Here is a 25,801-nt window from a genome sequence, read left to right as displayed (position 1 = left end):
GCTGGACAAATTTGGTTGAGTTTTGTACTTACATTATTCCAAATGTTTCCAAAAATGATAATGCAGAAAAATCCATAATTTGTTCAAAGTAATGTGCGTTTCCTGCTAGCTAGCCACTGTAAGAGAGTTGCACTATATATGTAATAGAATATATATAATATAAAATAGTTGTTGCTTTACATGCTAATTTGGAAGTCTAAATTTCCCAGTTCCCAGCAAGAAAATTGTTTGATGTTTCTTTAGTTGGAGGAACCTCAACAACCCAATCTTAAAATCCAAAATAGCCATTCAGCACTTCAACTGTGGTGAAAGCTGTTTATTAGCACTTGTCTTTTGTATCTCATTAAATTAGTCGCACATGAAGTGCTATCTGAGTTCTATCTGTGAAGACGCTGCTGTGGTGTTATTATAGTTATCAAGCACAAAAAAGTTTTTTTTCCCCGACAAAAATATGCAACATTTCTGCTTTAAAATGTCAAAAAAAAAAAAAAACCACTACATCTATGTTATATATTTTGTTGCGTTGTGTACTTATATTATCCCAAATGTAATAATTTCTTCAGTGTAATGATATGTTTCCTGCTAGCCATTGCTAGCTAGTTGCTACAATGGTGCCCAGGAATTCAAACTTGACCCTTCCAAAGTCCCGCCCATTTTTGCTCTGTGCTCCAGTAACAGCTGGACAAACTTGATCATTGGAAATTATTAATTGATAATTAAAAGACAACTTTTCCCGTTTCCTGTAAAAGTGACATATCGGACTAGCTAAATAATTTTAGTAAAACGTTATTTAACTAGATAGTAAATGATTGATGTAGATTAGCTAGCTAGTTACTGAGCATTTTGCTAGAATTAGCTAACTAAAGATGTGATATAATATATATGTCCTATGTACAGTGTAATGCGGTTATGATGCACAAAAAAAGTATTTTTCCAACTAATATAAACCGGCTTCAAAGCTCTAGACCTATGTTATTTTGTTGAGCTGTATACTTAATTACGTATACTTACTTATGTTTAACCTCAGAGAAATCCATATTTTATTCAAGGTGTCCATGCGTTTCCTGGTAGTCATTGCTAGCTAGTTGGTAGTTGCTATAATGATGTGTTTCATTTGAGCTGGGAAAGTTCCTAGCCAGAAATTTCAACAAAGAAACTCTTGGTTGACTTAAATTCTACTTACTCTTCAACCAATCACTTGATTAATGGAAAATCTTAAGATAAACACAAGCAGCCAATGAGTGCACTCTATCTGCTAGCTTAAGGTGCTAACCAAAGTTACACAGTGTTACCAAGCACATGAATTCCTGCAGTTTTATGATTTCTTTGTCACATATAGTTTGTTTTCTTCAAAAGCAACAAAAAGCAACATAAGGAAAAAGTTACCAGAATCCAACTGACTGCATTTGTAATTTAGCTGGCTTCAAATTAGGTTTAACATTCACATAGTTTCTCTTGAGTGTCCCTCAATATTACAGCATTAGTTACAGCACTGCGATATTACACTACACAACTCAACAGAATACATAACATGGGTCTAGTGTTTTTAGCCATCTAATGGAGAAATATTATAGCTTTAAGAAAAGGGCTCAAACATACATAAAATTCTGCTCATAAAGCTATAAAACAAAAATAATCAGAATTTTGTTCTGTTAAAAACAATATATGGACAACATATCTGTCAATAGTGTTATATATACTGATATACTGTAATAGGCCAATATATCTGATATATTGGTGGAGCTTCACCGCTACATCTCCAATCTGCATACATTAACCTGAACAGGGCTCTAGGTGATCATACCTGCCTGCCTTTCCTCCCCAAACATACCGCAGCTTCCCCCTTGTTAATACGAGGGGGGTTTTCTTCTCTCCTCCAGTCTGACGAGGCGGCGGGATGCTAAAAATAACCCTGGATGTTACTGGATGTAGCAGTGGTGGAAACCTCTGGCTACAGGCCCTAATTCATTTTTCAAACTCACTCTGCTGCGTGCTTTACTACTCAGGAAAATGTCGTGTGCCCTTTCTTTTCCCTTCTTTAAGGTTGGGGGGGGGGGGGGGGGGGGGGGTGCACTGCTAAATCTGCGATGAGTCAGAACCTTCCTGAGATGAGAGGCAGCCAATTTAAAAAAAAAAAAAAAAAAAGCACAGCAGCCCGCATCAGCGGATGAAGAAATGCTGAAATATGTCTGATGTTTGGGTGCTTTAGTACAATCCATGTCCTAAAGCCACCCCTGCTGCACCGTACTTGTGTAATGTGCCATGTTTATGCCACCGGTCCTGATGTGCACTGGAACAGTCAAGTGTTAAGGGCTCCATATGATCCTGACCAACATCTTCCCAATGAATATTTAATCCAGATCACTACTTGTGTGTGTACTGGCTTCGATGAATCTTTAATTGATACACTTGAGTCGCTCACAGGCAGGCACGGATTGCAAATGAGTCAAAACTTGCAGTGATTATACTGTAATAGGCTATCAGCTACCTGGTGTTATCCCAGACTAAAGCCTCTCAGAGCAGCTTCACTTACTTAGTCTGGCTCCTACTGGAGCAATCTGATAGGAAATTAGCATGTGCACTCAACTGACAAACAGTTTTACACCAGAACTCCAGTTTACAGTCGATCTGTGAAGCCAAATTCATGATTTACTTTCCCTCCATGGCCAATTGAGCCAATTCTTTTGTCCTTTTTTCCCCCTTACAAGGCCTCCTTCATGAGATCGAAGGTGTGACACATGTGGGTGTTTTGTATTGTTTAATGTCCCTGGAGAGTGGACTGTTCAGCAGCACTAACAGAAACATCCCGCTGTGCTTCAAGGAGCAGGAGAACACCATCCACACATGAATTTCTCTCTTATGGATTGCTTGTTATGACAAAATACAGAAAACTGCACACTGCAACAGGATAGTTTCCCATGTTTGAAATGTGCTTAGTCACTTTAATGCCAAGAGTTGATACCACATTTACATGTGGGCTAAATATCAAGCTAGCATGGACAGCCCATTGGCTTAGAGAGTAGAAAACAGGGATAATGTCTACCCTGGCTTGTTTGTTTAACAAACCTTTTGTTTGAGATGCTGGTAGATTGAGTTTGTTACCTTTGGACAGAGCAAGACCAGCTGTTTCTCTCTCTCTCATATTTGTAGCCTGTGAAGCTAACACAAGCAACCGTTTAGCTTAGCTTAGCATAAAACCATGGGAAATAGCTAGCTTGGCTTCAGCTTGGTGCAGTACTCTAAAAGTCACTGCTCTTGGTCAGGAAATAAATTGTAAAACCACATTGTTTTATTCTTTACGTTTTGTATTAAAACTGAGAAAGGCTGTTTCCTGTCTTTATGCTAAACTACGCTAACTGTCTGCTGGCTGTAGCATCATATTTAGCATCAGAAACAAGAGTGCCATTGGTCTTCTGATCTATCAGCAAAAAAGTGAATAACCAAATGTTGAAGTATTCCCTAAATAATAAAGCCAGGCTTTCAGTTAGACCTTCATCAAGGCAAATGTTTGACAAAAGGGAATTTCAAAGCTTATAATCCAAGCGGTGGAGCATAACTTGATTAATGGAATAGTTAAGTATTTTGGGAAATATGTTTTATCACAGTCTTGTGAAGAGTTAGATGAGAAGATTGATACCTCTCTCATATTTGTATGGTAAATATGAAGCCACCATGAGTCAGCTTAGCTTAGCATAAAGCAGGGGGAAACCGCTAGCTTGGCTTTAGCTTTAAGATCGTAGAACTGAGAAGAAGTAGTTTGGCACATTACCTTCTGTAAACTAGATGTTTCCAGTCTTTATGCTAAGCTAATATATAGCTTCATATTTAGTGTGCAGACTTGAAAGTGATATTTATTTCTGAGCTAACTCTCTGCAGGAGAGCAAATGAGTGGACTTACGATAATGTGACAGAAATGCACTGTCACCACATGACTGGATAACCTTGCTAATTATATCTTGATTTTCATGGGTTTGGAATTGATGGAAATGATGCTTATTCAATTGTGTTTTGTCAGTCAGTCAGCCTTCTTCAAAACATCTTATAGAGATAATAGTGAAATATTTTGGGCAGCTTCTCATGCCCTTTTTCATGCTCTTTCCTCCCTTAGTTTTGTTTCTTAACAGCCATCTTTCAGACGCTCATATCAAAGTATCAGTCGGCTCATCCTGTATCCTCCCTGTGCCTCAGCAGCACCCTGCCAGATAAGAAACAGGAGAGGACGGGATAATATAGCTGCCTCAGACATCAGCTCTCCTCCGTTTCCCCTCCAGATGAATACACAATCGATACAACAATGAATTAATAATGAAAGATGTAGAACAACAACCCTGCATGGGCCATCTTGAGTCCAGCCTTTTAAAGCTTCAGTCACTTCCTGTTTGGAGTGATGATGTCGCAAGAAGCAAGGTGACTTGGGTTGAGTTATTATGCATATGGCGCGCGAAATGCGTGAAAATATATAGATCTGAGGATGTATATTTGTTGAACACGCAGGTGCTAAACAACTAATTCGACTTGTTGGAGCGGGAGTGCACGGACATGTGTTTGCGATAGATCGACCTGTTGTTTCTGTGAAGGTGTAAGAAATCGCACCTCGCGCACTTCATCTCTTCTCTTTCCCGTCTGTCTCTTCAGCTGCGCTCAAGTCACAGGGGAGGCAGCTTAGATCACGCAGAGAGGACTGGCTGTTTTCAAGCGTGCAGCGTGTGTATCTGTGTGTGTGCGTGCCATTGTTGGAGGTTGAGACATTCTCCAGGATGATGCGTCCTGTCCGAATTGGCAGACTGCACAGTCACAGACTCGTAAAAAATGCAAAAAACAGATTGAGCAAGCACACAAAGTGGGGATACAGCTATTCCCTCCTTTTTATGTGTGAATGCATGTTAACATTAATGATTATGTGCCTAAAAAGTAACGTTGACCTATGATTAGACTGGGTAACCTAGGTTGGGAGGGTTACTTTATATATTTATTATGATACAATTACTGATTACCTGTTAAAAGATGTAGTCAGTAACCTTATCCAATTATCACAACATTAAGTAATGTAACTTGATTACTTTGTTTCTTTTGGATTTTGTCTGTGTAGCTAATGCTATGTTCTGTGTAGGTAACGTTAGCAGTCAGTCTGTGTCGGTTACATTCGTGATTGTTCTGTGTAGATAACGTTAGCTTTTGTTCCGTGTAGCTAATGTTAACGGTCGTTATTTATAGTTGATGTTAGCTGTTGTTCTGTGTAGCTAAAATTAGCAGTTGGTCTGTGCAGCTAACATAAGCAGCCGGTCCATGTAACTAACTGAATATAGTAACCTTTTTTGTATCCTAATTACATAATTCTGTTACATGCAATCCATTTCTCCCCAAGCCTGGGGGTGTATGTGTCAGGTGAACACACACTGGACTTCAAACTCACCTTTCACAACACAGACTTTAATTGCTTTGAGGCTGAAGCTCAGGCTGCAGCAGCCGCACTATGATAAGGCAAACTAATTGAAACTATCTAAAAAGTTCAACGACATATATATAGTTTTTCATCATATTCCTCCAAAGGCCAAACAGGTTCTAATTAGATGGCAGAATCGTCTTCATTTACGCTTGGCTTAGCGCCCCATTTTGCTGTACAAGCAGCTAAAGCCTGGACAGCCTGACTGCTGTGGGACGCCCAGCCGTCTAACAGAGTGGGAGGCCTCGAGCTCCAGGAGGAGCCAGCAGCATCTGCTTAGATGGACACCATCCAGGAACAAATAGGAAGGAAACCCCACAATTCCCGGGGCTAAGCACGATAATATATGACGGTAAACTGAGATGAAAGGAGCAGGAGTGAAAAAAAAAATTTGCAAATTAGTGGAGACTGGGAGCTAAGCATCTCAGAGCAGGGAGCAAAGATGTTGAAATTATAAGAAGTGCACCTGGAATGAGTCTAACCTTGTAGATTTTCCACTGAGTGCAACCCAGAAGCAGGCAGGGGTTAAAGATCCCTAAGGTGCTGCATCTCTCCCTGCTGACGTCACTGGGACTCCACTGCTCAGTAAGGTGGCCTGTCAATACGATGCCTTCAGCCAGTAAATGTCAACAGAAAATCCAACTAGCAGCCTCTCCGGCTCGCTGTAAACAGATATTATATACCTAATAATACCACTAATGATGGGAATAATCTCGGTGATGCTGATACTATTATGTGATGATATAATTCAGTTGCCTCTCAAGAGGATTATAAATCTGTAATATCGTTACTGTAGGTTTATCCTTTAGTAATCTGCTGTGAAATAGAGCTTTGTTGTTGTAGAGGAGGCCTCAGGATGGAGCGATTCGTTTTGGTCTGAAAAGTTTGCAAAGATTTGGAAAAATTAAATGAGCTTTTAGGTTCTGAATTTTTTAATGAATTGACAAAAGGTGAAATTCACTGTTAGAGCTCAGTCATCTGCCAAATTGACAGACCTTCAGTATACAAAATATATGTCACTCCTTTTACAATGTATTCTTATCACAGTAGATGTCTCGTACTTGTAATAAATATACTGTGTTAGAGGGAAAGAGTGGGATTTAATGAGGCGCTTATCTGTAGGTGGGAAAAGGAGTCTGGTTTTTGTAGAGAGACATATTTGGTTCATACAACAGCAGTTCCACATGTTGGAAAAGGCTTTCTGACTACAAGTTTAAGCAGTGATATTAGTTAGAGATGAAACTGTGTGAAAATTTAATTTCACATATCTACTTACCAAAATGACCACAGTTATAAGTTTTATGGTATTGTTAAAATATGCTTAAAATGTTCAAAAAGTGCTGATCATTTCACATTTTCCAATGAAAATCTCTCAACTATTTGCAATGTCAGTGTTTTCATTGTCGCAAAACAAACCCACATTGTTGCTGCACCTGTGTCTTGGAGACTTTTTCTAACTCTGAATGATGCTGGACATTATTTACTGTGAGTATTTCATACTAATACTAATCATCTGGATTACTGTGGTTTATCATGGCATCATAAATCATTTCATCCCTAATATTAGCCTATTTATAACGTATACTTAAACTGATATTGATTATTTAAGTGGCTAAAAACATTTTGCTGCTGACTGTCCACAGGAGGACATTGCTTAGCTGCCTACATCGTTTCTCCTGCCCTTACTATCCCCTGAAGCAGGACAGACACATACAGAAAACAGACAAGTTAAACACCATTTTGCAGCCTTAACACATTTGATATTGACTGTGCAAAAAGAGCTGTAACCTGATATCAGGCAGATATGCCTTTGTCCTTTTGTTCATTTATTGTATCTCGTTATAATATTTCCACAGAGGGATCATAACAGTCTCATCGTGTCCTATCTTATCCTGCAGCTGTCAGCAATATTGTGCGATTTTTAATTCAAGGGCAAAATGTAGAAGAGAAGGAATTTGAATGCAATTTTATTATGCAAAATGGATGCAAACCCTGTTTCAGAATAATGTTGGATAATTGAATATTGCTTGTTGCACGAATTGTTAGACAAAATTAGCAATTTTAAGGACATTATATTATGATCAGGGTGGAAATACCAAGGACAAAGTGATGTTTATGAAAATAATTAGACAAGAACTGTTTAATTCTGATGTAGCGTGTCATCAGCTATCAATCAGCTAATGTTCTCCTCACAACTGTCAGGTTTCCTTTGTCAGCAGCTCAAATTATTGAACGATCTTCTCGACTCGGTGTTTGGTCCTCAGAGGAGTGCCTTTAATGACAAGAGTGTCAAGAGTCCAGAAGTGCCAGCTCTCATGAAAAAAAGAAAGAAGTCTTTATTCGCTTTCTGTGACAGCCGCTTTGCCGCGGGCGCTGTGTCTTTTTTGATGACCAGCGACAGAACTCAATAAAATGACCCAGGTTGCACTGAAACGCTGGTAGACAAAGCAGCACCATGCCCAGCGGCTATACTCACATTAGCTTCTGCTCGTCCTGTCAGCTTAATGCATTTCCATCACATAAGAGACATTTTCCTTGGGAGGGCTGCACGGTTCTTGCATTGTGATTGTTCCATGACATAATGCACGAACTGTGCCCTTCTAAAAGGACAGCAGTGTGTTCCTGTCAAGACGCTGGAGCAGAAGATATGTGCATGTTAAGTTCATCTGGGCGTGCAAGTCTTCTGGCTACATGGATAAGCTAAAGGATAATGTTTAATCTTGTGCAAGTCTTTCATGGTCACCTCACTTTATATTATTATTTTCGGTTTATCTGCACACAGTCAGTGTAACCGGAGATGTCAGGACTTATTCCTCTTGCTTCAAAAGAAATCTCTGGATTCTTTATTCTTGTGCAAATATACAGTTAACACAAACCCAGTCCTACAGGACACGCATCAAAAACAGCTCACTAAACATGAGGTCTAAAAATAGCTTTGCAGATGATTATGTATTTGTATTTATGTGTGACGTCGTTAATTCACAGTGTCATTAATTCATCTGCTGTAGCTGCTGCCAATTACTGTACATGACACCCACAGACTGAAACTGAAAATCCACAGGAAAAACAGTCTTTTAAAAGATGCAACATTACAAACGGGATGTTGCAGTTGTTTCCCTCTTCCATACTATGTATTTATTCTAAGCAGGGTATGAATATGTAGTGTGTTCACTCTTGAGAAAAGTTAAAGTGCATACTTAATTCAGTTATTTTGGAGTGTGGTGTTGATGTACATTATTGACAAATGTAAACAGAGGGACAATTCACAGCTGCAATGGAAAATATAATAAAAGTCAGATGGAGGTGAAAAGGCTCCAGGAAAGACGTAAAATAAATTTCTGTCGCCGGTTTCGAATTGTGATGTTTAATTGGTCGTTGCATTCCAAAATAACAGTGTAATGTTTGCACCAGTGTTGGGCAGGTTGAAAAATGCAATTACTCAATGAAGAATTCATTACATTACTTTTCATTATTCAGCCCAGAACTGTCAAAAGTTCTTTTAAACAAAGCTGCAGCGATCACGTGTCACATCTTCTGCATTATGTGTAGAAATAAACAACATTTAATAAGCAGCCAGTGCACATGTTGTGTGCTGCCAGACTTGGTGGCTAAATTTTGTTTTTAGTGGGTTGTGATCATTTGTGCTAGCCTTTTGGGTGGTTTCCACCTACAAAAAGCAAGATTATATTCCTATAAATGTGCACACTTTTTATAAGTCCAGTATGGCAACACCGCCTTCATAGTGTGGAGTTCACATACCTGAACAAACTCAGTTGATTCATGAATGTGGCTAGCAAGTGGCTAAGAAGGCAGACCATCAATGCAGAATGTCAATAAGATAGCAGTGGAGTTACCAAAATGTATATTCCTCCTTGAATCAGTCCAGGCCATCTTGCAGCACTGCAGTACCTCATTATAAAGCTGTTTTCTAATACAAATTGCGATTTGGTTCTGGTTTTGCAATTTGGATACTGCACTTGACCATATTGTGATTTTATTGCGATAAATTGTGCAGCCCTAATGGAAAGCACTAAAAATGAGCTGTTGGAAGAAGCTATCCTTCATGTTTTTCTGCCACAAAGTCCTTCTTGGTCAGGTTTAGGGGAAAAAATCATGCTTTGAGTTAAAATATGTAGCTTTCTGGCAGCAAGCCCTGAAGGCTAACTTGTCCCATGTGCTGAAAATGATTAGCTACATGGTTCATATCAGCCTCATGTTATTACACTGCTGTGTCCACTTACCCTCATGAGAAATAGCTAATAATCACTGTTCATAGAATAGATTCTTCTGCAGCGGTTGATCTGGTATTAGTCTTAATCCATTCAGTGCTCTTCATTGTTTTACTACATCTCTGTGCCCGAGCAATTGATTTAATATGAAATTAACTATGACAAAAATCATAAGAATCTCTTCTTGTGTCTCTCGCTTTAAATTCAGACTTTACCACGGCCGCCTGTTCCTAACAGAGCAGCTAAATGGGCAAATCAATCTGAGAGAGAGCCACTTTCTGGGCCTGAATAGAGACATACAGCTCAGAGCGTATAGGCCTGACATTCACTATTCATTCATGAATACATCAAAGACTGACTTGTAACAAAGAGGGCACGCGGAGGCCTTCATTGCGAGAATGTTTTGGTGAATATCCTTTTGTAGCCCATAGGCAATTACCCAGATATCTCTACAGTCAACTTCATAATGCTGCAGCTAACATTAGCACAGGCCGGCTGGTCTGTCAGAAAGACCGGAGCCACTGCTGGTGGGACGCACCTCTCTTCGCTGGCCTGGCCTTTAGACCCACAAAGAATGGAGGATAAAAGGAGAGAGCACTCTGTTTCCTGGGGCACCACTATCTCCTGCTCTCTGTGATAATCCTGCCTTTATACCCCGAGGGCCTTGATGACCACCATGATGCTTCTGCCCATGTTCCTCGTTGCCTCTCTCAAATTACGACCCAGTCTCTCAGCTGCCGTCAGACGCAGAACACGTGCTCCTTTTTCTTTTTCTTTTTTCTCACAAGCTATTTTATACGCCATATGTCCACTTTGGCTGGGATGCTAAAGATTGCCTGGAGAGTTGGACGCAGAAGAAAAAAAGAGGAGGCAACTGTGGGGAAAAAAAAGAGAGAAAACATGCTATTTTTTTTCTGTTTCACAAGCAAAACCCAAGCGAATGTGAAACAGACATTTTGATGAATCCTATATCCCAAACAAATGGTCCTGCTCCTGTGCCGTGTGCGTTATAAGTGCGACTCTATTTTTTTTTTCCTATTCTTATTACATAACAGAGAATTGAAACGGAGGTAATTTCTCAGCACAACAACCGGCAGAGCAGTGGAAAAACAGCGAGGTCAGTTTGCCCCGAGGCAGGACCGGAGCAGCAGTTATTAATAACAGAAGTACAGGCGAGGAGAGCGTTGCGCTCGCCCATGTGTCCACAGGGAGCTGGATATAGTAAACCTGCTCCTATACACCTGGAGAACATGCAACACCAGCAGTATTCGTGTGTGTGTGTGTGTGTGTGTGTGTGTGTGTGTGTGTGTGTGTGTGTGTGTGACTGAGAAAGTGAAAGCTGGATTGACAGAGAGAATAATGGCCTTTGAGTGACGTCAGTGACTGTATTTTGTGTCATGTGCTAAACATGAACAGGTACTGAAGTGTTCTTATCTCTATGTTGTTAATATTTAAAATAACTAAGGATGTATTCTGGCATTTTAAGTTATCAGTCCTGTCCTGGCTACAAATCTGTTAGGAGCCTCTGAACCCAACGTGCTGTACATTTAATGCTAGAAGTGCCAGTAATAGATTACTATGAGAATATCCATAAGCGCCCATTTTGACCTTTGACCTCCAACCTCTATTATGTGTCATGATAAATACCAAACCAAGAGATTAAATAACGCGACAGCATCCACAGAAGCTACCAGTGTTGGTCAAGCTACTTGGAAAATGTAGTGAGCTCAGCTACAATTTATTCTACATTAGATGAAGCTTCACTACACTGAAGTTACCCACCAGAGAAATGTAGCAAACTAAGCTACAATACGTATCTATGTATCTGTATGTCTGTGTTTAGTAGTATATTTAAGTAAACATCAGAACGTGTAACTGTTCTGTGAGGACTCGATAAGTAACATGAACCGCGCTGCGCGGTCCATCTTGCCCCGCTGCAGCAATTCGCGGCCGTCTTTTTCTACACAGTCTTTTCTTCACAGGCCATCAGCAGGAGGACAGGTACGTGACGTCACATGGGAGAGATGCATTTAAGGTTGAGAAATGCGTGGGAAAATGTAGCTTCTACAGACGCTACCGCGTTATTTGATCACTAAAGCAGCTCAACTACTTTGATGTAGAAAACAGCGACGTTACGACCACATTACTGAGAATCGTAGTTAAACTAGTAACGCCGCTACTTGTAACGCCGCTACTGTCCAACACTGGAAGCTACATTTGCAAATTGTCTGACGCAGCGGGGCGGGATGGAAAGCGCGCAGCAGGAGACAGAAGCAGAGGAGGGGGCAGAGACGAGTAGAGTACACCTCGTGAATCTCCATGGCCAAACCTTAACAGGTTCATGTTACTTATCGAGTCCTCACAGAACAGTTACACGTTCCGGTGTTTGCTTTGCAACCCTAAAAGGAAGCTCCTGCCAACATCTAAGACTTCCAAAACAAAACTAAGGACACGCATTCAGGTATTTCCCGAAGTTAACACAACGATCGCTAGCTAAGCTAATCATCACAACTCAGTCAGCAAACACCAACAGCTAACATGTCGCTAGCTAACAACATGTCCTTTGGCAGCAAAAAGAATAAAACTCTGTTTGTGTGTGTGTGTGTGTGTGTGTGTGTGTGTGTGTGTGTGTGTGTGTGTGTGTGTGTTAAGGGAATTTAGGCAGGAAGAGGTAAGAAAAATGAAAAGACAGGAGAAGCTTTATAAAGTTTATAAACTTCCTTACAAAACCAAATTGTTGTGGCCAATTTAAATAAATAATTTGATATTTGTTTAGATGGCTTCCAGTACAAAAGGGGGCTAATAAATATACTACTAAACACAGACAGATACATAGATACTTTATTTTTACTTAAAAAAAAATAGCTTTGATGTAGTTAAGATACTTTTTTTTATTTTATTGTAGCTTAGTTTGCTACATTTCTCTGGTGGGTAAATTCAGTGTAGTGAAGCTTCATCTAATGTAGAATAATTTGTAGCTGAGCTCACTACATTTTCCAAGTAGCTTGCCCAACACTGGTGGTCTGTTTTGGTAATCCTGTATTTAATGTATTACAGTAATCTAAGTGCGAAAAAACCTGCTAGAGCAAATGAAAAGATGAACTTGACAGATTTATCTGGTTCTCAGGTGAACTGGAAGGGTTTATTGATCATATAAATAGCTGGTAACTAATCTTTTTTTTTTTTTTTTTGATCAACTAATCAATAAATCAACTAAATATTGCAGCTTTAATTACAAAAGCACAGTTTCAAATGGGCTTTAGCTCAGTCTACCTGTGTCAATATTTATGTGGTAAATGTTGTTAAAAAAAACATGTGATTAAGTAAATTACTACAGACTGTGGGTCAACAGGAGCCCACAGCAAATTTTTGCACATTCTTGGGAGGTAATATTAAAAAAAAGTAAAAGTAATTATTTAAAATAACATCTTTATGCACCTGAATAGTGAAAGGTGTGTTAGAGGGCAGTGTTACTTCACTGGTTAACTGCCCTATTTAATATTAATTTTATATATTTCAGTTTAATCTTGGACTTTTAGTTTGATTTATTCCATTCATTTTAATGTGGACAAATAATTCACTGTAACACACACCACTTATACACATGCAATGACCAAAAAAGGTGTGGGGGGAAAACACAAACAAACTATATTATATTATATAATATTACGTGCTCCTTTTAAAAGGAAATGTTCAAAATAGTTTTATAATAGGTCTAAAAATCCTGACAAAGTGCAAAGCAGAATTATTATTTCTTATTTTGTGTATCACAGCCCCTCAAAGTGTGTTTTTGTGCTCATATGTGATCATTTACTGTTTTAAATAAACGTCATCAGTCAGTTTATGCCACGTTTAAGTCTGTTTCACCAGTGAGTATTAGCTGGCAATGTGGCACAAAGCCATAGTACAGTTGCTATGGTTACCTGGCTTTTAACTTTCCCACTAATTAATGAGATGGTCAACGTCTTGTCTGGAAATATATTTGCAGTGTCATGAAACACAGTTTTGAGAGACACCTGGCAGCCAATCAGAACCAAGTGTTTTCCATTTCATTGAAGAAATAAAAAACAGTGAAATATCACTTTAACTGACCATTTTCACAGCAAACATTTTGACTTGTCACGGCAGAAAAAGCACAGGTGGAACTAGTAACACTAATCATATCTCCATTGTCAGGCTCCCAGTCAGCCATGTGATTGTTTTTATTGATCACACCTGCGCTTTTTCTGCGATGACGAGTCAAAATGTCTACTGTTAAAAATGCCAAATATAGATCAGTAGTGAGGTTTCAGTTCTTCCTGCAGTCTCCTCTTTAATTATGGAGAACTTGAACTCTTTCTTCCCAAAAGTGATAAAGCAACAATGACATCAAGCGTTACTATGGAAACCACACTTTCTGTGTCCTCAAAAACTGAGCAGTAGATGGGACGATGTGTTTACATGCCTCAGTCTCACAGCTAATATCAGCAAACCCCACACAGCTGTCTTTGTTCTGATACCTGGGATTTATTCCTATAATTCATTTGATAATAATCTGATAATATTTTTTTTACTTATTTAAATTATTTAATTAAATTTAAATGTATCACTCACAATGAGCCCATCTTGGAGACATTTTAGATGTAGGCAACACTTTAGTTTATGGATCCATGGTTTACTGGTAGGTTTTCCTGTGTAATTTGATTCAAATTATGGGGGAAATACAGACGATGTTCTGACACAAGTTGTGTTGACCTTGTATGCAGTTGCTGATTTTTAATGTTTCCTCATTTGCACTATTCACACAAGCTTCAAAGGCAGCTAGGCCCACTGCACCATTCATATATTTAGTACAGCTGTAAGTTTTGCCATTTCTTATGTTGTTTTAGTGTTTATTTTGTAGATTATCCTGCTGAATTTGGTGCTACCATGTTGCTAATGTGGCTACTACCAGAGGCTGAGGGATTGTTGGACTAATGTTGTAATATTGAGGGACAGTCAAGAGAAACTGTGTGAATTTTAAGCCTTATTTGAAGCCTAAATCATGCAGTGCAAGCTATGTAACTTGTTCATATATGATGACTGGTGTGACAAGTTTGTGGTGGCAAAGCTATGTAGGCTACCAGAGATCACATGCAGATTTTTTTCCCCCACTGACTAATCGATTGGTTGATAAGTAGGTAAAATTTCAGTTGACCAAGACTTTCTTTGGTTGCCTGCAGCCCTGTTTTTTACCACTATTCGTATCAATTTATAAAAACTGCAGAGAAGACTAGAATAAGGTGTGAAGAGGGCTTGTCATTTAAGAACATGAAAAACCAGGTAATAATGTTCTCCATTAATATCTCGCTGAGACCACTGAGTGCTCTTTAATAAAGCAGCACTTGGGGCAAAATGCATTAATAATACAAATCATAGCGCTCTAATTCAAGCCTTATTAGGCAATGATCAGTGGTAGAAACTCTCTAAAGGGGGAAATCAACCCTGAAACAGAGGTGATGTCTAGATTTCTAGTCACCTGAATTACAGTAAAGATAAATAAGTCCCTCTAGGTGCTTCGGAGACACAAATCCTGGAAATTGGAGGGCTAAAATTAGTACTCTGCTTCCCTCTTTGCTTTGAGTTAATCCTATAACAAAATAAAACCCATGTGAATGTCAATGCTCAAACAAGCATCACGGCAGTTAAAGGTTATTACAAAGTCACTCACTGATTTATTGTGAGTGAAGCAGCTCGAGTTTTTGCCTGATTAAACAGATTATAGCACTGATTCAGCTGGAGGCTTTGGGGGAGAGTCACACTGATCAAACTGTCTGAGGTTACATTGAAACATTGAAACTACACGACATATCTTAAGGTTATCCAACATGTTTTCTCAAGTGCAACTAAAATAAAATCAAGATTATTTGATGAGAAAAGTTTATTTGTTCTGAAATACTAGAAAAGTGCAAGAAGTGGGGGGAAAAAAAATCGTGATTCCTGATTTTTTTTTTTATGATTCCTGAATCAATTTTTGTATGCTGAATCGTTTTTTCATATATATAAATAAGCAGCTCTAAGCCTGTTAGCTCAATGCTAACACATAATGGGAATTTGCATTGGCGTGCTAACAGAAATCCAGATCCATTTTATGTCACATGCTAAACATAATATGACACGTGCTCAGACTCTCAGGCATATATTTCCTCTGATCTGTGGAAACAAACTAGCTGCTGATTTCACATTGCTAACTCAGTCGATTATTCTGGCTTCAGAACGCCGCAATGACCAGCTGCAGTAATCTCAGAGGGTCAAAACTCAAGCTCAAAAAACAGTCTTGAAGAAGGTTTGATTAGTCTCTACCCAGGTCAGATGACAGTTGACACGTCAGCTAACATTTAATTTAAAAAGTATTTTAATTACTACTTTTAAATGCAGTATGGAAATGATGCTGACTGACATTGACACATTCAGTCAAGTTAGAATTTAATGTTTTTAAGTTGATACCAGTGGTTAATTTTTCTAGTGTGCATAAGAACATACAGTTTTCTTTCCTTTTCTGTCAGTTGTTCTGCATGTTAATGGTCTGCATGTGTGGAAAAATTTGTAAATTTCTGCATCAGATAAATGCCCTTTTTTTTCCCTCCACTGGTGCACATTATCCTGGTGTCCTGACACTCAGGAGTGATGACTCTTGAGCACTTCTTCCACAAAGTTTACAGTCGGTATAGATTTTCTAACAACACTTAGCCTCGGGCTGCGCTCCATTTTTTACATCTGCCAGGAGGGGAAGCCTGTACGTAGGCTGAGGTCGCCAAGAGACAGTTCAGGGGCTCTTGTTCAACTGCACATGGCTGAAATGTAACAGAATAATAAAGGAACAGCTTGTTTTTCTTGTATTGTACAGTATGTGGGTATTTGTCATGTGTGCTGCAGCTGTCGTAGAAAAGACATATGCCACACCAGTGAAAAAAGACGGTCAGAATCAGAGGAACTGACCTTCAGAATCAGAGATGCTGACCTTCTCTTCATAGAGCTTTAGGCAGCTAAGTAAGTGTAAATCCTCAGCAGCCCTGTTAGAAGTTCCTGCCTGGCTCAGCTGGCTGAAATGCAGCAAAGACTCCGGCCTTTCCCAGCCGCCGTTTCTGTGGGTTTTCTTGTGTAAAGTGATCTATCTGCAGTTTATCGTCTCTCTGTCAGCCTGAGTTTCAGCTGAGCAGGAACAGAGGAGATTAAGATGTGGACAAATTTTATTTCTGTTTCCCAAAAAGCACATTTGCTGTGCAGTTTTTACAGTTGCTCGGCAATCCATATTCTCTTCTGATTTTGCATTACGGCCTGTTATGTGTGTGGTTTGTGTGGTTACTACATTTGTGTATCCCAGAATCCCCATCCTCCTTGGGAGACGTAAACAAGCAGTGTAATGTTGCCATGGAGCCAGTTAGTTAGCTTTGGGCTACAACTTGAGCCATATGTCTTTTACATTTTGTTTTGACACCGTTAAAGGTACGCTGAATTAGCAATTAGCAGTTCCTGTTTGCACTGTACCCATTAGTGTACAGACAACTGTCACTGGATTACTTTGACACTGAAGAAAACTAAAACTCTTATCAGAATAGTTGCCAGTTAATTTTCTGTAAATGCACTTAAATACACTATTCCACCACTGGAGATACTCTGTATACCTGACACTGAAGCATGGAATTGACAAAAAAAAGATTTTTCATACCATTTTTTACTACACAAACAGGAGCATGGGGTTTCTATTTTTGCTGCACATGGATGGACCTCTTTCCCATTGTGTCCGGCCTCATTTCTGTGCTTAAAAGTCCCACTAGTTCTATTAATAATTATTTTTTTTATATTAGCACCAGTTCTAGTAATAATGCTTTTTCATAATTAGCACTAATGCTAGAAGCTGTAGAAGGGATTACTGTTGATTTGGTGATTGTATATAGTTTTTTTTTTAAATTACTGATGCTCAGTAGTGTATTACTAGTTTTTCTGTAGATTTCTTCTGATTTTGCACTAGAGGTGGTTTATATCACAGAATTTAGTTTCAGTCTGTTACCAGGTAAAACCAGGGCCATCGTTAAAATCAGCTAATTAATTAGCATATAAGTGAGCGAAATATGCTGTGATTTATGAGGCATGTTAAAGTTATTAATAGCCTGCTTCTAAATATATTTTAATTACTGCCTCTTAATTTGCTAAATATGCAGCGTTTCTTTTCGCCATAATCTGTTAATGACCTCATCACATGCATGTTTAAACACATGACAGTTTTTAATGGTAAATAATAAATGAAGAGAGCGCTCATGTGCACAGGATGTGATCCTATTGACGATAGTATCGATACTGAAAACAAGACTTATTGATACTTTAACGGATCCATTCACCCACCACTATTTTCTGCCATTGACAACCAGCCATGTATTTATAGACGCATTTTTACGGCTAATAGGCCTTTTTCACACCATCAGAACAGGAAAAGTTCAGTCTAAATGGAGTGCAGTCATTTTAACATTATCATTTACACCATGTTGTGACATATCAAAATGTCTGCTGTGAAAAAAGTCTATTCCCAAATCTCTATCTTTGAGGAAAAAATGTCAACCTGTAAAACTGCAGTATCCCTGACTTTGCCCTGACAGTCTTAATTCTCCAGCAGCCGGGTTAATGGTGTCCTCCTGTCTTGCAGGGGCGTGGTGCGCGTTGACATTAATCTACAGGATGTTGATATCGACCAGTGCTCCACTGACGGCTGGTTTGCAGGAACCCATCGATGCAATACGACCACTATGGAGGTGAGTGTGCCGAACACGCGGATTAGACAGGAGATTGATTCTCTCTTGAAAACTGAACTGTAACGTACACGCACTCGGTCACATCTCCACGAGGCACTAAATGGAAAAGCACTAAATCTGTACGTGTGGTGATGAATGGACGGTAAACTGATTCCTCTTTAACAACACCGTTACAACCCACCACCACTTAACCAAACACTACAGGCTGTCCTTTAAAACATTAAAGGGTCTCCCTTAAGATAAAAACATATATATATTTACATGGGGGATTATTTTGACAAAGCAGATCAATATTCTGCAAAAAGTGGCTGTTACAGTTAGTACTTTATTTTCTGTGTGTGTGTCCTCTGAACATACACTCTTTCAAACAAGGGTTCCAAAAGAGTTCTTCCAAAAGGGCTGAGGTTCTACCCAGAACCATCTGCTTCTGGAGGACACTTTTTGGAAGAAAGGTTTCATCAAAGGTCTTTTTTAGATTCCCTGGTGGTGGTGGGTTCTAGATGAAACCCTTGGAATGTAAAATGGTTGTCAGTAGAACCCCCTAGGTGGCTTCTACATGAAACCCTTGACATACAAGAAGGTTTTCGGTAGAACCCTGGGTGGGCTCTAGATGAAACCCTTCGAATATAAAAAGGTTCTTGCCAGAACATGCTGGGTGGGTTGTTAGCACCCCTCGAAGGTAGAAGGGTTTTGGATGGGACCCCCAGAGAGGGTTCTGAATGGAACCATTAGACCATGGAATGGTTCTCTGTAGAACCTCCCATAGGCGCTTCTGGGTGGATCAGCTAGTACAGATGGTACTAGCTGATAGGGTTTGCAGTAGAAAAAAATGGTGGGTTCTAGATGAAGCCAAGTAACCCTTTATGGTTCTAGCTAGTACCTTTACTTCTAAGAGTGTACAGTGTACTTTACAATGGTTATCATGTTACTGCACAGAGAATCAGTTTATATTTATCATCATGAATTTATCCTTCGGTGTATGAAGACTAAATAAAATATGTTTTGGTCACACCTAAGGCTTTGTTAAACACACCTGCACCTCCTCCTCCTGAAGCTTTGTTAAACACACCTGCACCTCCTCCTCCTGAAGCTTTGTTAAACACACCTGCACCTCCTCCACCCATCGTATCTATCAAGGCTGTGTTATATGAAGTGTGTCGTGTTCAGCTTTGTGTGAAACTACGTGGACAGATGAGCCCAACATTGGACCAAGGTTCACTTAATTTGTAATTTCATCTGGACGACTGCCATTTTTCAGACATTAGCCAGCGAACAGAGATACAGTAAACACTATACTTGGCTCCAAATCTTTTTACAGGGTCGAGAAATATATTTCAGTTAATATCAAAGTGATGGGAATGGAGGTGGAGAGCTGGAAACGTGTTCGGCATTGGCAGAGGAGAAAATAGCCCCGGCCATTTTCATACTGATGAAAAATAGCCCGTCTCAAGGCCTTGGAACATGTGGGCAGAGCTCTTGGACAGGATGATAAAACTCTGAGTGCTCTGCTATTTTTAAGAGGATGTCAAATATCCACATCCTCCATTTTCAATCGGAGAACTGTCATTCATTTTTATTTCCAGCAATGCTAGATAGAATAGATAGGAACTAATTAGAAACTAATGGAACTTGCAAGTCAAAGTATTTTGGTAACACTTTTATGCAGCCCCTGATATAAAGTGTAATTTTGTTGCATCAATCAAGTACTAATAAAATACTTATTGGTTCGTACTGGTGCTTAAATGTGCATAATAAATCTAGGGCAACTTTAGCTTCCATGAGCAAAAGGCAAAGGGTTTTTTTGTATTTTAATTACAACAAAGATTTAATTCAAAGCACTAAATCTTGTAGGCTAAATCATCATGCAGTGAGAACTAGGAAAATTACTTAGTTTTGCTTTCACAAGGCTGTATGGTATATATTATTATTTATTTAAAATTAAAATATAAATTTAAAGATTTTAAATTAATAGCCAAATGTCTTATTTTGATTGGTATTTTTGTCATATAAAGAATCGATATACAGTGATGATTGCTGGGTGAAATGTGTGTTAATGTTCTCGAAAGTCAAATCACTAGCGTGTTCTGTGGTCCACCATAATAGCCTACAGTGGGGTCCGTTGTAACTACCTTAGGCCACTGGGGGGGCCTGGGTGTAAACAGCTGACGCATGACTATTTTCACCAGGTTGCAAATATACCCTCCGTATTTTTAATCAGTATGAACTGGAGAGAAAAATAAGATTCTCAATTTAATTTAATTTAGCTTAACATCTGATAATGTCTTAATTGACAGAATGCTCTGCTAAAACTTTCCTTTAGTCACAAGTCACTTTAATACTTTCTGCCTGTTTTCATAGTAACCTTTCATTTCACCAGAGAGTACTGCTGTCTAGCTAGCAGCTAGCCTTCTGGATGTTGTTTCTTACCTGCTGGTTCAGTCTTATTGTAAAGAGTGATAGATATTGAAGAAGTGCTGTAGATCAGACTGCTTCATAATGCATGTGATGTAATGGATTGCAGTGAGCCTCTTTGAATAATTAATCACTCTCTTTGTCTGAGTACTTCCACCTCTCCATGGACAGTCAATGCCAGAGACATTTGACATAGTGCGTGCGTGTGTGTGTGTGTGTGTGTGTGTGTGTGTGTGTGTGTGTGTGTGTGTGTGTGTGTGTGTGTGTGTGTGTGTGTAGGGTGGCTACAAGGAGAGAAATACATTGTTACTGGTATGGATTTTAGCTGGGTTTGCAAAATAATGATCTCTGTGTGCTTACAGTGCAGTAGTGTGTTAGGCTTACTTACAGCTGAATGATGAAAGCTGTTGTGGTCATGGCGTGTTGCAGGATGTGTCTTGTCTTGCATGACAGCTTTAACATGAAGGGGAGCTCATTATCATCATATCTGCTGGATAAACAACATGTATAGAAGGAGGTATAGAGGAAATAAAACAAGAGCTGCAGTGGGTCTAACAACCTTGTTATCTTGTGAATGTGCATCGCATGGTTAATATTGTTATTCATAAACTGCACTCTTAGAAATAAAGGTTCCAACAGGGTTCTCCCCAAAGGACTCAGGTTCTACCCAGAATCATGTGCCTCTGGAGAACCCTTTTTTTATTTTAATATTTTTTATTTTAATAAGACTAAAAGTTCCATTGAGAACCGGTTTCATCCAAAGAAAGCTTTTTAGAAGTTTTGCTCCAGATGAAACCCTTGGAATATAAAAGGGTTCTTAGCAGAACACCATGGGTGGCTTCTAGATTAAACTCTTCAATATTAAAGGGTTCTCAGTAGAACCCCCTTGGTGAGTTCAAAATGAATCCCTTGGAACGTAAGACGTTTCTCGGTAGAAAACCTGGGTTGTAGGTTGTAGACAGAACCCCCAGAGAGGGTTCTAGGTAGAACCATTACATTGTAGAAGGGTTCTCTGTAGAAGCTCTCACAGGGGCTTCTTGGTGAAACCTTTCACGTATGGTTCTAGGTTGAACCTTCTGAAAGTGGAACCTTTAAAAAAGGTCCTGCCAGGAAACAAAAAAGGGTTCTTCTAAAAGAATCATATATGGTTCTCATTAGAACTTTTATTTCTCAGAGTGTGCGGAGGAAAGATCCCTTCACATAATAACAGTCTTGTGCAGTTAGGAATTACAGCCAGCCATCTTCGTATGTGTTACCGCTAACAACCCACCTTCCTGGTCTTAAAGTGCACGACCAGGTAAATCAGAGGTGACGTGGGAGGCTGATGTCTCTCCAGCTATGAATAGAAAGCACGACTGCAGTGTAATCAAGTCTTGCAGTGCTGCGTGTGTGTGGTAATGTGATAAAAACGGCATTGCGAGGGATGCCCCGTATTTGCAAACAGGGATTCATTTGATGTTATTGCTGCATGCAGGTATTCCCTCTGCGTGTGCAGCAATTTGTTGGTTAATGGGTTTCTTTGGGGCCATTTAAATAAAAAAGATCATTTCAGGCTGCTATAGATCCACGTTAGGAGTATTTTCTTTGTTTTATTGGAAGCTAAGCAGTTCGTTAAAAAGGTGTAGGAGCAGTTTATTTATTAAAGTGTTTCATTGACATAGTCACTTTTCCATCACACCCTCAGATGCTCTTTCAGAGTCATTTCCACTTGCATGTGGACTTCACGTTCTGTTTTGCATGCACGACTCTGACAGGATTTATCCAGCGTCCATGAGTTCCTTTCATCACACATCCACTGTTGTTCTTCTGCTCCTTAGCAGCGTTTTAAGTGCCACCATTCCAGCAATTGAATTTGACAAAATGCAGTCGTTCCAGCAAGCCAGCCAGCCGGCTCCCTGGCCTCCCCTCACATCCTGCCTCTCAAGCTGCTGTTTGCCCAGCCAAGCATGCAGGCAGCCCAAACTCAGATGGAGGCAGATGCTATGGATGACTGATTCACCAGGAAAGCAGAGGAAGGCAAAAACAAAATGAGGCTCGGACTGTTGACAAGAAAAATACAATAACCCGACAGCATCAGAAGAAACCTATGGTTGTTTGAAGGAAATGCTATTTTAAAACACAACAGATTTCCTTGATTCTTTCCTCACTGATGATTTTCACAAAACCCTACTTATTTTTTTTCCAGTGAAAAATTTAAAAAAAATAAAAATCCAAATTCATCGGATGTCAGAGTGTGTTTGTTAATGCTTACAAACCTGAAAAAGGTTTGTTTTGATGCAATATTCATGTGTTTTAGGACAATGATGGTCAAAAACTGATAGATATGCTTCAGTAGTTTCCATTTCCCAAGAAAATAATTTCACATGTGAAACATTTCACTTTTGAATAGTGTTGGGCAAGTTACTCAGGAAGTGCGATGAGTTATAATCACTGGACAGCAAAACTTCTTTGATTATTTAATGTTATTGATTCATTTTTTATTAATTCCTACAGTTTTTAATGTTGTGGCTTGAATATCCCACAATATGCTACATTACAGAGCGCATGGAAACGTAACTGAAAGTAGCTTCTTTAATCATTTGCAAATTGTTAAAGAAAACACTCAGGCATCAACACAACACTCAATAAAGAAATCACCTGGAAAGCTTGAGGCGCTCAACATCATTTTAAAGGTAATACAGCCTTCAGAGATGGGTAGAGATGTGGCTGCGGGCCTCTAAATTGGAGAAAATAATATATTTGGGTGCGTCGCCGGTGGATGATTTATGCAGACATGTGGACTCAGAGCCCATCTGTGCGTACAAATCATGTAACACAGCAATGTTGCAATGCAGCGTCGTAATCCTGTATTGTGTTCATTTTTTTCTTGGATTGTTTTTGTCCCCACAAGGTTGATTTTTGCCCTAAAATATCACCATTTGACGGAATTTAGCCCTACAGTGACTGTGTGCAATCAGATTCTTGTTCCCACAAAGCCACTAAGTGCATTTTTATGTGCATTTTCAATTTGTGCACAAACGAATCTGAGTGGAAACAAAATATGACAAAAAAAAATAAATTATGCTTCACTTAAGTGAAAAAGTTGGTGTAGCAATAAAGATAAAATAAAGTGAAAACATCAGACATATTTCCAGCATGTCTCATACATGGTTTCCCATAATTTGTGGTAGGACTGTCGTTCCTTGCACCCTCTTTTTCTGCAGTGATTTATGGCACCTGAGATAATTTCACTTGCTGCAGATTTTTTCATTTGATTTTAAGAAAATAAAGCTTTTTGGACTTAATCATAGACAAAAATGACTTGATAAAATGCTGCAGTGCAGATAACTAAACTTACTAGTACCAACAAACCAATATACCATTTTCATGTTGTTGTAAGTCAGTTGTTTTTGCAAACAGGCAGTGCATATATCACCATCAAATTATAGGAACCTGCATGCAATAGAGAAAATCAAGCAGAATACGCCAACGCTGCTGTCAGGGGTAATATATAGCAATCAATTTTATTCTAAATCCTGACTGCAGACCAGTTGCTGAATGTATTAAGCCAAGAGCAAACATTGTATTTCTTTGATTAAGTACACAGTACAGCTCTGACTCGTGCCAATCATGGTGAAGCTAGATGAGTCACTACATAGGCAAGCATGGAGCCCGAAGATTATCACCCACAATCTGGACTTAATTTCCTGTTGAAAAGGTGTATACATGCTGTTTGACGCTGACGTTTTCCTGTCTTTTTTTCCCACCTCTCATCTCTCACTAATGGCACTTCCATTAGTGTGTTTCACCGTTCTTCAAAAGTCTAGGACTTCGCCGCCCTGGGGGCACCTTTCATACGAGAACGCGGCTGTGGATGATGATGAATGTTTCAATCAATTAGCTTATTGCTCAGAACAAGTGGTGGAGCCCTGGGGGACCGTAGCCTGTGAAAGGCAGTGACACATAACCTGAATGATTACTCCAGCCGGCACGACAAGGACTCCTGACTCCGCACCGTTTCTGGTTCACGGCTGCTGAGAGAGACGAGTGAGGACGGCTGGATAGAAATGATACGAAAACATCAGACTTTGTCCTTATGTAACATCGAAACACCTGGACTTTTAGTTTTTAATTTAAAAAATACACACATATAGGTATTATACATATTTCCAATATCAGTGAGAGTAAACAAGGTTGTTTACTGATTTCTAGACTACACTCTGAGAAATAAGGGTTCCAAAAACATTCTTCCTGAAGAACTGAGGCTCTACCCAGAACCGTTTGCTTCTGAAGAACACCTTGTTGAAGATAAACTTCATTTAAGGTTCTTTGTGAGACTGAAGGTTCCATTAAAAACACTTTTCATCCAAAAGGTTTTTTGCAAGACAGAGAAATGTTGTTATTGGTAGAACCCCTGAGAATATTAAAGAGTTCTTGGTAGAACCCCATGGGTGGGTTCTAGATCAAGCTTTGGAATATAAAAGGCTTCTCAGTAGAGCCCCATGGCATATGGTTCTACACAAAACCTTTGGAATACTAAAAGGGTTTTCAATACAACACTCTGGGTGGGTTCTCGATAAAATCTTTGGAATCTAAAAGGGTTCTCAGTAGGTAAAAATTCTTGGTAGAACCCCGCAGGTGGGTTTTAGATAAAACCTTTGGAATTTAAAAAGAGGTCTTAGTAGAACCAAACCATATCAGCTGTATATAAAACCTTTGGAATATAAAAGAGTTCTCTGTGGTTTCTTGTTAGCACCCAGAGAGAGATCTAGGTGGAAACATTACATCACAGAAAGGTTCTCTGCAGAACTGGTGAGATTTTTGTTGGAAACCCGTTGCCTGTTGGCATTTAGTTGGAACTCTCTTAAAGGGTTCCAAGTGGAACCTTTATAACATGTTCTATTAGGAACCAAACAGGGTTCTTCTATGGGGACAAGCAGAAGAACCCTCTATGGTTCTAGTTAGCATGTTTA

The 25,801-nt window shown here is 39.3% G+C and overlaps 1 protein-coding gene across 1 annotated transcript in view; it reads left to right on the top strand.

Moving 5' to 3' along the window:
- Positions 1-25,801, top strand: part of gpr158a (G protein-coupled receptor 158a) — an 85,648-nt gene that overhangs the window by 1,288 nt on the left and 58,559 nt on the right. The window contains exon 2 of the mRNA XM_084747788.1: positions 18,332-18,437. Coding sequence (XP_084603914.1) covers positions 18,332-18,437 — 106 coding nt within the window. The remainder of the gene's footprint in view (positions 1-18,331; positions 18,438-25,801) is intronic.

This window comes from Lutjanus erythropterus, chromosome 21, assembly GCF_056507025.1.
Source record: "Lutjanus erythropterus isolate fLutEry1 chromosome 21, fLutEry1.hap2, whole genome shotgun sequence".
NCBI classification, from domain to species: Eukaryota; Metazoa; Chordata; class Actinopteri; order Lutjaniformes; family Lutjanidae; genus Lutjanus; species Lutjanus erythropterus.
This window is presented reverse-complemented; position numbering and strand designations above follow the sequence as displayed.